This window comes from Thamnophis sirtalis, unplaced genomic scaffold, assembly GCF_051295495.1.
Source record: "Thamnophis sirtalis isolate CommonGarterSnake01/CBP01778 unplaced genomic scaffold, rThaSir2_p1.2 scaffold_1, whole genome shotgun sequence".
Classification (NCBI taxonomy): domain Eukaryota; kingdom Metazoa; phylum Chordata; class Lepidosauria; order Squamata; family Natricidae; genus Thamnophis; species Thamnophis sirtalis.
In genome coordinates, this window is record NW_028261381.1 from 114770963 (window position 1) to 114786189 (window position 15227).

Below are 15227 nucleotides of genomic sequence, written 5' to 3' on the forward strand. Positions count from 1 at the left end.
GAAAAAGCCAAGGTGATTTCATTGGGATATCTGTAAAAATGCCACAATAGCTTGCTTAGAATGTGTCAGTCTATAGATCGTCTGCTGTCTGTTTGTGCCATTTTGACCCCGTAAATAAGAGGAAAATTCAATTTGTGTACTGAAACTATCTGTGATGCCCCACAAACCACAAAGACAGAGGGAGGGAGGGAAGGAGGGAGGGAGGGAGGGAGGGAAGGAAGGAGCACCCTACCAGTGACAATAACCGTCTTCTGGAACTGTTCTGATGGAGCACAGAGACCGTAAAACAAGCATGGAAAGAGCACCACCTACCTGCAGTACTCTGCAAAGGTCAGAACATAGCACTTCTCCTCTATGCAGGCCACACTGTTCTCGTCCTGGTGTCGGGATGCAAAGATCTCATTCTGCAAGAAAGTGTACAGGGGGAATCAGAGACTGCAAGAACATTCTTCTATCGCATGCTTTTTGTCTGTGGTGTGTTAAAGTATATATCGTATTTTTTACATGCTCTTCGGGTTACATCTTTAAGCCCAGTTCTACCAAGAAGTAGGTTGACTGTATGAGGAGACCAACATGTGATGATTTAAACATTAATGGTTCCATTTTCAAGTCATATATAAAGCATTCAGAGTGCGGGTTTTTCGTTTACCTTCTGGAGTATAATCTTCTGAGCCCATATACTGAGTGAGACAAACTTTTCATCGCCGAGATGCACACTTCAATCAAAGAATATATTTACTCTCTGAAGGCCCCAGGGATTAGGATACTAGTGTGGGATCTAAATCTAATGTTTTATTAACAGGGGTGGTTTAAAAGCAAAAAAGATACGTCAAGGCTACTGAAGGCAATATTAGTCTCTGCTTTTTTAAAATGAGATATTGCACTAAGTGTCCAACTAGCTGGCTTCTATGTTGTAACATAGCAATAATGAACCTATTTGTTTGTTTAGTAAATGCATATCCTGCTTTTACTTCAGGAGCTATAGGCGGCATCAAAGCATTCCTTCTTCTAATTTTCTTCTCACAAGAACTATCCTGAGGTAAGTTGATCTGAGAAATAACAATTGGCCCAAAGCTACCCAGTGAACTTTCACATCCAGGGTAGATTCGAACCCTGAACCTGGATCTGTCTGGTCCTATCCCAGCACTTAATAGCACATCAGTTTTTTTGAAGTCTAAATGCATACATTAAGGGCTAATAATTTCCACCTCACCTTAGTTCCTTGGATGTAGGGAAAAAGAGGTGGATGTCAGTATTTATTCACATTCATTTATGAGAGAGTTTACAATAACCTATCAATACATTAAGTTATATAACTGTTATACCAGGCATTTCATGTGTGCATGAAAAAACAGCACTTCTTTGAGGGAGCCAAGAAAGAAATTTAATTGAAATAGATTACATATTAGTATTTATATTTTATATGAAATGTAAAGTATCTAGCTAAAATGGAGGTCTGCCAAAATATGCACAGACATTTTACAGCCCTCAACTGCCTTTTCATTTGCTTATATAATTTGACCAGAAGATGACTTCATTTTCAAGTAACTCTTATATTTTAATTTCTGGGATCAACCTGACAACACTTCAAATCAATTATGGCCTTTTCTTCAAAGTTCTCACTCCCTCAAAGCTCAATTTTAAACTAAGGCAACGGCACTCATGTTTTTGCCGGGTTGGTCTAGAAATTTTGGATCTGGAGGCATCAAAGCTGGTTGCATCATCCTATCAGCTCATTGTAGATAAAATTACCTTTAATAATAGGAATAGCTTAGTTGGGGAGAGGGGAAGAGATGAGAGAATGTTGCTACTGAAAAAAGCAATTTTTCCTACATCCAAAGTCTTAACAGAGAAAAAGAACATGTAGATGTGCTAAAATTACCACAATGATAGAGAACCTCTACATTTATTGTACTATCAAACACTAATCTGGGAAAATAGCATTGTAACAATATACTGTAGGTCTTAGCAAGGGAAAAAAATCCAGCCTTTAAAGATAACCTTGCAGTTTTGAAAGCGAAAGCTTCCATAGCTTTCGTGTCTTAAAGTGAAGGAAAGCCAACTTTAAAATATGAACAAGAACTATTCTGTAACAAATTCAGAGATAAAAGGACACTTTCAGCATAATTTAGGATTGTTTATAAAATTATGAATGTTTGGGGTGAGGTAATGGAAAGTCTTTAAATGCCTTGCCACTCAAATTACTTCTCAACTTATTCCAGAGGGCAGCTATGTTAGTTTGGTACAGCAGAAATACCCAAAGCAATAAATGTGTTAGCCTTTAATGCAGTGGTGAAATTCCATTTTTTTTACTACAGGTTCTGTGGGCGTGGCTTGGTGGGCATGGCAGGGGAAGGATATTACAAAATCCCTATTCCCTCCCCATTCCTGGGAAAGGATATTGGAAAATCTCCATTCCCACTCTACTCCAGGGGAAGGATACTGCAAAATCCCCATTCCCTCCCCACTCTGGGGCCAGCCAGAGGTGGTATTTGCCGGTTCTCTGAACTACTCAAAATTTCCACTACCAGTTCTTCAGAACCAGTCAGAACCCGCTGAATTTCACTTATGGAACAATGGAAATGTTCCCATGTCTAGAAACAAGCGGCCCAACTGTAAAATAAACACTAAGCATTTGTTAAAGCAGGAACATAAAATGATCCTCCTTTTCTTTGCAAATAAGTGGTTGAAGGAGGATTAGAAACATCAGCACCATCACATCAAGCAGCCTTTGCTGGCTCGTTTGTCCTGGATTTCCATTCCTGATCATCATGGCCAAATGCTCACCTGATGCATGCTAGAATTACGGCCTCCCTGAGTGTGCTCTGGTCTATAATACCACAGGAGGCTCATCATCAATTCCCCTAGAAAAAAATAAAGTAGTTTTTAAATACTCTTAACACACCAGCATAAAGTAGAACATAAAGACAGTCTGCTTACCTCTTATAATGCTCACTAATTCATTCATACATATAGGAAATGCCTCCGTGCATAACCAACACCAAAAGCTAGTGAGAGCTGCAGGGTTTTTTTTCAGTGGGAAGTTCTTACCTATCTCAGTTTCCCCAGATTGAAGAACAAAATAGGAAAAAAGTGCAGTCTACTTGAGCAAAGGTGGTGTGTGGGTTGTGTAAGCAAAATATTATTCTCATACTTCCTTGTGCAACACAGATATGAGTAATTGAACAAAAGTTGGATCATTGCCCTCAATGAAGTTCCAATTCTGATATCAAGGTAATGATGTTTAATGAAGGCCACACAGTCTACAACCTCCTGCTGGCTTTATATGAAATCTAACTCCCGAAGTTCATAGCATGAGAAAAAGGTTCAAAATAGATGCCCATCCTCCCACCTCCACTGAAGGAACAGCCCTTGAAGCTGCAAGTAGGATGGTGAGGGCAGTTTTTGCAAAACACAGAAAATGAGAGAATAAGAAAGGTTCCAGAACACGACTTAATATACCATTGATTGCCTGGGAGGCAAAGGCTGTAGAAGAAGACTTGCTGGACCATGGGATAGCAAAGAGGCTCCCCCCACCCCTGATCAAATGTAGCAGAGTTATAACTGTCACTCAGTTGGCTGGGAAACTCTTCATGGGCTCCTCATATCACAATAGCAGTTGAGAGGAAGGGTGAAAGGAAGCAGCACAACCAGCATAGTTGGCCGAAGTCTGAATGATGTTTGCAAGCAAAGGGGTTGCTCAAAGGGATTGTGTTTGCTTGGACAGCAAAAGAAATTAGCTTTGGGGCGGGGGGGGGGGGAGGCTGATGTGAGTTTTGCATATTTTTTTAACGAAATTCTTTGTTAAATCAGAAACAGAATTGATCAATACTCAAGGAATGAGGAGGGCAAGCTGACGTAACTGATAACAACTTTAAAGTTAAGAAGCTATAGAACAGTTGTTTGAGTTTTGCAATCCAACAGGAAAAGACAAGAGACAAATGATGAAATGGTGGGTTAACAGAGAAAGAGGCAATGAGATCATTGATAAAAGGAGAGAACACCAAGGAAGAAACGATCACTTCTACGGTTGCTAAATACATACGTACAAAATATAAGGAAAGTTTTGCTGACTTCACAAAAAAGTAGAATTTAAATATACGCTGTGATGAACACTGAAATGCTCCAATCGCCAAAATACAAGTGGAAAAAGAAGCCTCTTTATTAGTATAAGCACTCTTCGGTCAAGTTGTGAGACATAATCCTTACTTGGAAAGAGAACTGCAAAAAACCCATGCTGTTATCTGAAGGGTTGTTGGGTTAATTCCCTTCCTTGTCCTGTGTTAGGAGAACTATTTATTGTGGGACAGTTAGGGAATGTCTTGTGGATTAAACACTGATATCCTAGATTAGTTGCAACATGAATGAGGAGCGAGTTCCGCATTTTTGTTGATATACAAAAACAGCTGGTCCACCTGATTCCAAAACACAGGACTGAACTTTGTACATTGTTGAAGAATGCCTAGAATTCTAGATGATTAACATAATAGAAACAAACAGGTGATACCCATATTCATTAATTAGGAAGCTTTTACAGTGGGTAATTCAACTATGATGGGGATGTCAGTTGTGAATCCTCCAAGAAGATTCAACCCTACACAAGAATGAAGTGTAAGCTGTACAGGTGACAAAGTCAGCTTTTCCGATGATGATTGTGGGAGTTATAACTGAGAATAGTTAAATACAGAAAGCTTTATGGACTAAATCCTGAAATAGAAACTGCCATAATCCACTAGTCACGGTATTTATTGAGCCAGCTGGGGAACGCTTACAGCATTTTTCCAGAGTAGTCTGGTCAGTGTGAATCTAGAATTGCCCCTATGAAGGGGAACAATACAGCAAAAATGCAACTAAGACATCTCAAAGCCTGAGAGATGGAGAAGATGAAGGATTCTATGGATCTGTTTTCAAAGATGGATTAAAAAGAGCAACAAATGTCTCTGACAGGTATATTTGGATAATGAGAAGACAGAGATGATAATCATGGTACACTTTAGAAACTAAAGAAAAGAACATCTACTAAACGGTATTTTGTAACTTTTGTAATGGGAGAACAGGCATGTTGTAAACCAATTAATACAAACCAATTTTAGTAAGGAAGGAGGTTTTGAAGAATCATCATTTAGATTTTTCTATCACATTGAAGTGTTTCAGTTTCTTAAATCCATCTCTTTTATCATCTCTAAAGACATCATTGAATTAAAAGATTTGAAGACTAGAATATATGTGGCTGGCTTTACTGTAAACTTCTGGAACCTTAACATGAAGAATAAGGGAGAATGACAAACAAATCCTTGAAAAGATTGTGCTACATATTCAAATTATAATAAGAACACAGGAATCTGATGTAACAGCCTCTCCTTCAACACACTAGATTTAGTAAGCCTGAGATTTGAGAAGCATCTACAATAATAGAATTTGGCATCAAGTGTTAAAAGAGAAGATAGTATTAATACCCTTAAATTTCATGCATGTTCTCAAGGTAATTTGTAATTCAGGAAACAGATGCTATTGAGTCAGGAGATAAATGAAAGTGTGAAATAGGTGGTCTGATTAAGTGGAAAAACCGTCAAAGTGATAATCTTCAGAATTTGAGTGAACATATGCAGGCAAAGTTTGAAGGTATCAGTGGTGGGGTCCAATGGGGCAGATTGGTAGAATTCACATTGAAATCTGGTCCTTAAATGATACCACTGGTCACATTGCATGGGAAGATAACAATTCCAGGAAGAAAAATAGAGAATGCATGTATACATTTCTAACAAGATATCTATATATAAATCCTTCATTAGAGGAGCCATAGTAGGAAGAGTTGAGGAAGTTCCTAGCAACTCTTAGTGAGAACAGGATGACCTGGATGGAGAAGAACATGCTTTCTTGGCAACTTGTCTGTTGAATCTCTGTGCTAGAAAATCATTCAAGTTCTATCAAAGCTGAAGGCAAGGAGATGGCTATGGCAAATGAATCCTCTCAAGTGATGCAGTTGAATGAGGCCCAAAACATAGAGTATCAAAGAGGGACTTTGTACTGAAGACTTTTTTTAATCAGGAAGATCACCGGACAAATGACTGGAATGGGAAGTTCAGTAACTTGCTTGAAATAGTAAAAAAAAGGTATAAGATCAGCACACAGTTTGAGTCTGAAACCCATAAGAGTGGTTAGCACTGAAGATCAAATTGGAGCTATTGATTCTGAAATGACTGGCATAGTTTCCAATGTCATTATCTCTGAAGCCCAGATATGAGAATGACCTTCTCCTGTAAACAGAGCCTGACACTTGAGCAAATTGTGTTTTCAAGCTTATTTAACAATCAAGACAGCTTTCTATGACATGAGCCTCTCTTAGTCTTAGCAGACAGAAAGAATGGTTGTTGGTGGGGAGCAATTTGCTAGCATCGTTTTTGAAGGGTGCCTTTGCTCCACATCTGCAGAGGACTCCTTCAAAACCTTACCTCAGTGAAAGATTCAGGGGAGCAAACAAAAATAGTAAAACAACATCTGAATCACTAAGCACAATTTTGAGAAGGGAAGAATCCAGATGATGCTAAAGTGCCAGAAGGAAACTAATGGAGAACATTCTCAGATGTGGACTGGATGTTAAGCTTCCAAAGAAACCATCTGCAGCTCTAGAAATTTCCATTACTGACTCTCTGAAGAGTCATCACCCAACGTGTGAGATGCACAAAGAAGAGAAATCATGCCACCTCAATCCATAGAAATGTCAGCTTGCTTTGCAATTGAAAGAGATGTTAATGTGAACTGAGTGCCCGTTGCAAACCTTCTAATTTTCTTTTTGCCCCTAGCTTTACTCGGCTTGTTTGCATTTTTAAAATATGTGGAAATAATGCTGAGAATCTGTAAACATCATGAACTGATTCAAATTCAGCACCACAAACTGCCTGCTTGTGTTGCATTTTAACAGTACACTCCCTTCTCCCACATCCTCAGTTATGGAGAGATGCAAGTATAGTCTAACTGGCTTCAATGAAAGCATTTTGAAAATGGCCCATCTACTTTAATCAATAATATAAATTGATGGAGATCCCTAACCACTAAACCAATGAGGAAAGAACAACCTATATCTCCCAAATATTTTTATTTCTTATTTCCAATTCTCTGGCAGCATGGCCTTTGTTTAGTACAACTGTATGGCAATCAAACAAACAGAAATCAAGTTATCTTCCATTTCACAGATGACAAACTATAGAACAGTGATGGCTAACCTTTTTGTCATTATGTGTTAAAAGCATGTGCATGGCGCCCCATGCAATACGTGCATGACCTCCATGCATCCCATGGGTGCATGTGCAAGCGACCCCCCCCCCCACATGAGCCCAGTCCTCTCACCCCTTTTTGGCTTCCAGGTTGGTGCAGGCGCCTTTCTAGGCCCAAAATGGTGTTTGTGTGGGCCTCGCATAGCCCCACATCCCATTTTGACTTCCAGGTTGGTGCAGGCCTTTCAGCCAAAAATGGGGTGTGGGGAGGCCCCCAAATGCAATGTGAACACACAGCCCAGCGCATGCATCCCATTCCATGGTGAATGCATCTGTGCGTCCCCCGCATGCAGCACCCCCCATGCATGTGTGGCAGAGACCCATAGATCAGCTGGCTGGTGGGAGGCTTGTGCTCAGGTGCGATGAAGCTGGGCTGAGGCAATGGCTGGCGTGCCTGCAAAGAGATGGCTCTGTGTGCTATCTATAGAGAATATTAGCCTAATTAGAGGTTCAAGACATTCTGGCTGTGGAAATATTTTGTGGGAGTTGATATTAACTTGGCAAAATCAAGTTTACAGTTTCCAGGGTGTACATCTCCAATTATCAGAACCAATATCTAAAGTTTCTTAGGAAATAATGTAAATTTAAAAGCTTCAGAAAGATTCCACTTTGGAGTATTTTGGAGGGGTTGGGGGGTGATGTATGGGTGACTACTGACCAATTGGAGTAGGCAGTTTTGTCCATACAAAATCTAATTCATGGACAGAGTTGATTATTCTTGCCTTCATTTCAGAGCAGAAGCCTCTAAATGCCTTTAATTTTAGTAGTAAGGCACCTATTTGCCAATTTAAAAAAAGAGCTGCACTGATTTTGCCAAGTTGACATCAGGAGCAGCAGCTCCCACAAAATATTTCCACAGCAGGAATGTCTTGAAACTCTAATTAGGCTAACATCCTCCGTAGCCTGTCATCTGGGAAACAGAAGATAACGTGATTCCTTTTTGCTTGATTGCCATACAGTAGTACTAAACAAAGGCCATGCTGCCATAGAAATGAAAATAATAAAGATAATTTGGAGATATACGCTGTTCCTTTCCCATTGGGCTAATGATTAAGGATCACCATCAATTATATTGTCCCAAAGATGCTTTTTTAAAAAGCAAGTGGACAGTTTTTCCTTAAAGACATTTTACTTCTCATCCAAGAAGCTTTTTCAATTCAGTCAGTCAGAACTGAAGAGGCTTCTCAGATGAGAAGTAAAACATCATCAGAGGGAAAAAAAAAACAAAGTCCAAGTTGCCTTTTGAAAATGCACCTTTGGGACAATCATGACCTGGGTGGCTGAGAATGTCTACAGGCATCAATTGTCTTACTAAAGTGATGATGTAAATGAAAGAAAGCTCCACAGGTTACCAACTGGACTTCCAGGTTAATTTAATTTCCTATCTTGGATCTTCCTGACCTGACCCAAGCTTGCAAGTATTACCATCATGTGTACAGATAGATTGTCTGAATCATTTATATGCCTTTTACATTTCTGTCACACTAGGCATTTGGTAGACAGTTACACAGGGAATGATATGCAGAACAATTGTCAGGCACCCCACCCCTACCCCCTCCCAATTCCACAAATCTTTTGTAAACAAATACATTATTATTATACAGTTAACATTCATCATACAATTGGCCATTAAGTTTTGTGCTCAATACCTGTTTTGGGGTCTTCCCACAGGGCAGATATCTTAGCCACATAAGGCATTGATTTCTTCCGTGGCCCTGATTTCAAAAGGACTGTATCCCGGACCCGAATGATTTCTCCATCTCTTTCCACGGCCTGGTAGCTCTTACGAACAGCTGGTTCTGGCTCATTCTACAAATATTGACAAGAGAGAGAGCCAAGAAAAGGAGTGAGTCTGCAAAAACAATACTGAGAAACAGACACCAGCAGCCTCCACTAATCCACCTATGCCAAGTAGACAGCTTCCTGCCAAAAAAGGGTGTCTTTATTGCTAAAGAGCCCGTGGAGAAGACGGATCATACAAAACAGCAGGATGCTTCTCTCTCTTCCCAGTGGGTTAATTTCAGAAGCAAAACATGCTGCTCAAATGAAAGGTAACGATTACTAAAGCCGAGAAGAAGAAATATTCAAGTCACTTCACTTAGGTCAGATTCATTTTAAAGACCAAGTCCGGACAAAACGGGAGTTTTTTCATCCCTGACTCCGTGGGAGACTAGGGCTAATACCCCATTAATCCATGTCTGGTGTTGTGTGACCACTGATACTAAACTGCTTTTGGTTGCAAAGAGTTAAATGATTGAAGGACCATGCCTGCTACACTTTTAAATCTGCTGGTTTCTAAGGTATGCATTGAAAATATGTTTTGCCATGTGAGAATGGCTGCCAGATATTTGTTCTGCTAGAACCAGTGGTTAAGGTACAAGGATAGAAATTCCACCATGGGCACAAAGCCAGCTGGGTGACTTTGGGTGAGTCACTTTCTCTCAGTCTTAAGGAAGGAGGCTAAATCACTTCTGAAAAATCTTGCCAAGAAAATGCAGGGACTGGTCCAGGCAGTCTCCAAGAATTGAGCAGAAGTCGGGGAAATAAAATAAAAAATAGTCTGCTATAAGCACTGTAACCAAACATCTATGTGTGGACATATGTGGATAATCCTACATGATGAAATCTTTTTGTGCTATTATATTTCTTTGCCCACACACATAATAAAGATCTATACAAAATGTGTGTTATAGTTAGAAGTTTCAAAATGGAAAAGTTGATACCAACTCTAGCTACAGTATGCACTTAAATGCACCCTTTTATATAGATTTGTCCATAGATAACAGTTCTCCCTCTCTCACTGCTATTGTACATTTCTAATATGTTCCATGTGTTACCAGAAAAAGTATGTTACACCATATTTCCTGCACTTTTAGAATTCCTCTGAAAATAAGTTTTTAGAATGTTTACAATAGTGTGGTCACAAAATAAAATGGAATTGCCGAAAGAAATCTGTGAGAAATAAGTTACCAATCTTGATATTCAAAGTAATAAGATATGGAATAAAAATGATGCTCAAAGAAAAAAAAATCAAATTTGGGGGGTGGGGGGGTGTTCACTCTCAAACTGGTGAAAATAACCCGGTAAAGACTTTTGTCTTAAGATTTAGGTCAATGACATTTTTTTTCAAAATCACTCCCATACAGTTTCCGGACAGGCACTGGTATGAAACAGTGATGTGAGATGCGTTCCCCACCACCACCACTGAAGTTCCAACAACCAATGCCATTTCTGCCCCACGATTAAGTATGAATCCTGATGGAAAGATTTCAGGTAGGAATTTCTTGTTGCTAATTTCCCGCCACATGTTTGAAGAAGGAAAGAGATTAGAAACTAGGAAAGAATTGTCCAAATGGGAGACAGCGTATTAACACCCTTTTTCAAAAAGGCAGGTGGAATTATGTCTGCCCCAAGATGATCTCTTGGAGCTAGTTGCTTACGTCTCCCCATGCCACCCAAACAAGCCAGAAAGGACATGGAGGAGGCAGATTTAGTATTTCAGAGGATTCAATCTATTTCCTTGATTGGACTCCACAAGATCAAATGTATTCTAAGTAGCAACGCCAAGCAATGCCTTACTCTCTGAAATGGACTCTCCCCATTCGGCATCTAAACCACAGCAGACAGGGGTTACTTTACCTGCAAGGAAATTCTCTAATTTATGCGGTGTGTCTGCAGGGAGTTTGTTCTACTCATCCTCTCCTAAAAGATTCTGGGTCACTCTGAATCAATGGACACAATAACTGCAGACGAGAACTTTGTCGTTTGTATTGACACTGAAGGGGTCTCAAAACATGAGCTCTTACCAAAGTTTGGTTGTGGTTTCTGGTTTTTGGCCACAATCAAACATTTGAGAGACCGCCTGCTGCCAATTACCTCCAATAGACCGATCAGATCCCACAGATTAGGCCTCCTCCGAATTCCATCCGCCGGCCAATGCAGACTGGCGACTACCCGGAGGAGAGCCTTCTCTGTGGCTGCTCCGACCCTCTGGAAGGAGCTCCCCGTGGAGATTCAAACCCTCACCACCCTCCAGGCCTTCCGCAAAGCCCTTAAAACCTGGCTATTCCGACAGGCCTGGGGCTAAAGAGTTTTTGCCCCCCTTCTCGAATGGTATGGTTGTTGTGTGTTTTTAAATTTTGTATTGTTATGTCTCGTCTTTTTTATCCCTCTGTCTGTACCCCCTTCCCTGATTGAATTGTGAGCCGCCCTGAGTCCCCTTTGGGGAAAAGGGCGGCATATAAATGTAATCAATCAATCAATCAATCAATTTTTTCCAGTAATTTCATTTCACTTCACTCAATTCTTTAGAAAACCAAGAAACTGCCTGGAACAGTAACTGGACAAAAGTTCCATGGGGATAGCCTCATGTATTATTCTGGCTAGATCTGGGCATTTATCTACTATGTCATGAATGGGTGTAGTCTTATTCTGCACAGATCTAGCGTTTACTGATAGAAGTTGGATACCAAGTTGGCCAAGAAGCCAGACATATATCTACAGGATTATAATTTGTAAAATGTGGCCATGAGTGCCGAATGCAAATATAAACGAGAAAATCTGAACTGAGAAAAGATGGCAAGGGCTGAGTTTCAGAAGAAAGAAGCACAAGTAGAAAGCACATTAAGTACAAGTAGTCTTCCACCTACATCTGAAACAACAAATGGGCCTTGGAGTTCTGGCTTTCCCAGCACCGCCATGGTCATGCGACTGAGATTTGGTCACTTGGCAACCGATTTGCACTTACAATCAGTTGCAGAACCTCATGATCACCATTTGTAACCTCCCTTGCTGCTTCCCAAGAAAGGCAATGCGGATTCCAGCTGGAAAGGTTGTTGGCCTCTGGAGTGGGCTGTCTCCCACACCCACACACCCTCCCCCCCGCCGGCCCCAGTGCATTGACATTTATTTATTTATTCAATGTATTTATTTGCTCCCCATCTCGTATTGAAATGTCTTTGGATGGCTTACAGTACTAAAACATTAAAATCCTGACAGATAAATATTTCTAAAACAATAAAAATGGAAATCATAGCCAAAATAAAATTAAAAGATGGAGAGCGAAGGAACAGGATACCCAGTGGCAGGTGTGTGTGTCTGTGTGTGTGTGGGTAGGACTCTTAATCTATTAACCACCTCCAGTGTGATACCCCCATTTTGGGGCTCCAAGCCATCTGGCAGTCAGGTCTTCAGGTTCTTGCAGGTGGTCAGAAGGGTGAGAATTGATCTCACCTCAGAGTAAGATGTTCCAAAGGGCAGGAGCCATGGCAGAGAAGGCCCAGCTCTCCTGGATGCTTGAATTCCTTGACTAAGGGGGTCTGCAACATGCCTCCTCTGCTAACACAGGTGGGCAGGTCAGTCCCAGGGGGTGAGATGGTTATGCGGACCATAACTGCCTAATGACTATGGGAATTAGTTAATGATTGCAACCAGGACTGCAGGGAATGCCATTGCCACATAATGTGGTTGCACTTTACAATCACATTGCTTAACAATGGAAATTTCAGTCCTAATTGCTGTCGAGAGTCAAGGACTACCTCTACGTGATTTTATAGAATACCTTGTTCTGTAGGGCAGGGGTTCACAATCCCCGCTCCATGGACCAGCACTGGGCCGTGGCATGCCAGAAGCTGGGTCGTGCAAACAAGTGAAGCCCCATCTGTAGGATGCTGACGGTGTGCGAAACCACGTCCCCTCCGATCAATGGAAATACCCCTCTCCACGGAACCGGTCCCTGTTACCCAAAAGGTTGAAGGGGGGGGGGGCTGCTGCTGCAGGGTTTTACAGTAGAGAAGCACTTGCCTCCAATTGCAGATTAGAGAACTCCATTAAAGTCCATCAAATGATCAATTATTTAGGGGATTGCAACTAATTGTCTCATAAGCCATTTTGAAGTGTTTACAGAATCTGAATATACAGTACCTCCAATGTCACACTTGGTGGCAAAATGGGTAAATGCTAGTGGTGCAGTTTTAGAATCTGTCTTGCAGCAATTTTTATTTTTTGGTAAAGATGTAGTTGTGGACAATCACCAAACCTTAGTAAATTTTTAAACAGGAATTCCACCCTCTTAGGGTTCAGCTTTTTAAAAACATTTTTTAATCCCGCCTTTATTATTTTTACAATAATATACATTTATAAATTATTTATAATTTAAAAATATTTATATTTGTATAGCATATTTCTATATTCTATAATTATATTTATAAATGACTATAAATTTATAATATTAGGAATTTATAATAACCATGGAACCAACATGCATACAGAATGACTTGCTGTTCGGAAATATCCCTGCCATCAATGAGGCCCAATATTGGGCTAGAACTTATAACTTTTTTCTATTAAAGATTTTAATCTTTTTAAATTTAAATTAATAATTTCTCCCTTTCATTTTTGACATGAGAGACCAGATTATTTTTTATAAATAAGGCAACTATCATGCCTAATACTCCTTTCTCTTCTTAATTTTGTTACAACAACCCAGTTAGGTGAGTTGGCCTGAGAGAGAATGATTCGCCTTAAGTCACCCAGCTGGCTTTCATGCCTAAAATGGGAATAGAATTCAGTCTGCTGTTTGTAGCCTGATGTCTTAACCACTCGACCAAACTGGCTTCCAATATTAGGACTGTTGTTTTATCGCCTAGAACAGTGATGGCTAGCCTTTTTGTTGTCGTGTGCCGAAAGTGCAAGCACGCGCGTAGCAGTGCAATGTGGACGTGACACCCCGCATTCCCCCCATGCATGCTTGCCCCCCCTGTTTTGGGCCTAGCAGGCCTCCCTGAAGCCTCCTGGGACCAAAAATGGGGTGCGGGAGGAAATGAAGCACTCCTGCGGCCAGTTTTGAGCCTAGCAGACCTCCCTAAAGCCTCCTAGAACCAAACACGTGCTCCCCACGAACGACCCTCCACATGTCTCCCACATGCGGCCCGGCCCCCACGCAGCAGAGACCCAAAAATCAGTTGGTCAGCAGGAGGCACGTGTGCATGCACAGTGGAGCTGAGCTGGGGCAACAGCTCGCATGTGTGCCATAAGTTTGCCATTGCAGGCCTAGAGAAAGATGGCTGATGTTTGAAGATTTTGTTGTGAACAGCACACTGAAAGAGATACAGTGCTTCCTTAATGACAAGTATAGTATACTTTATTCCAGCACCTAATATTTATTTCTCCTATACAAATGCATTTATGTATAATAAGTATAATCCACTTTAACTTAGTTTTTAAGAAATCTATCATTTTTCTGATTTTTTAAAAAAAGGTCATTTAAATATCTTCTAGGAAAATCTTCCAATATATTTCTCAAATAAAGTATATTTCAAAAATGATCAGAGCAAGATTGTTAAGTCAAAGACAAGCTATGACTAGCCCCTTTGCCTTGCTATCTTTGCTGGGAAATTGCTACAAGGCATTCTGCTCCTGTCCCAAATAGCTAAGATTTAGATTGCAATGATTACAGTAAAGGTAAGATTCTTTTCTTCCTACACCAAAAGGCAATAAAACATTCTGTCACAAACAATCCTGAGGTAACCAAAATTGTTTTGCTTCTTCACTATACACTGCTTCATATATATATATATAATGTTGTATTTGTGCTGATAAATAAAAATAAATAAATATTTGGGCATACTAGGGGTTGTGACACTAAATACATATACATACATACGTACATACACATACACATACATACACACACATATACATATACATACATACATACATACATACATACATACATACATGTTGTATTTGTGCTGATAAATAAATAAAAATAAATAAATAAATATTTGGGCATACCAGGGGTTGTGACACTAAATACATATACGTATACATACATACATACATACATACATACATACATACACACACATATACATATACATACATACATACATACATACATACATGTTGTATTTGTGCTGATAAATAAATAAAAATAAATAAATAAATATTTGG

At 40.0% G+C, this 15227-nt stretch overlaps 1 protein-coding gene across 3 annotated transcripts in view; it reads right to left on the reverse strand.

Annotated features, from left to right (window-relative positions):
• BAHD1 (bromo adjacent homology domain containing 1) overlaps nt 1-15227 on the reverse strand; it is a 74314-nt gene that overhangs the window by 5139 nt on the left and 53948 nt on the right. For all 3 annotated transcript variants that reach the window (XM_087722720.1, XM_087722712.1, XM_087722704.1), the window contains exons 4-6: nt 8924-9083; nt 2788-2864; nt 313-404 (exon numbers count right to left, since the gene is read on the reverse strand). In XM_087722720.1, coding sequence (XP_087578846.1) covers nt 313-404; nt 2788-2864; nt 8924-9083 — 329 coding nt within the window. The remainder of the gene's footprint in view (nt 1-312; nt 405-2787; nt 2865-8923; nt 9084-15227) is intronic.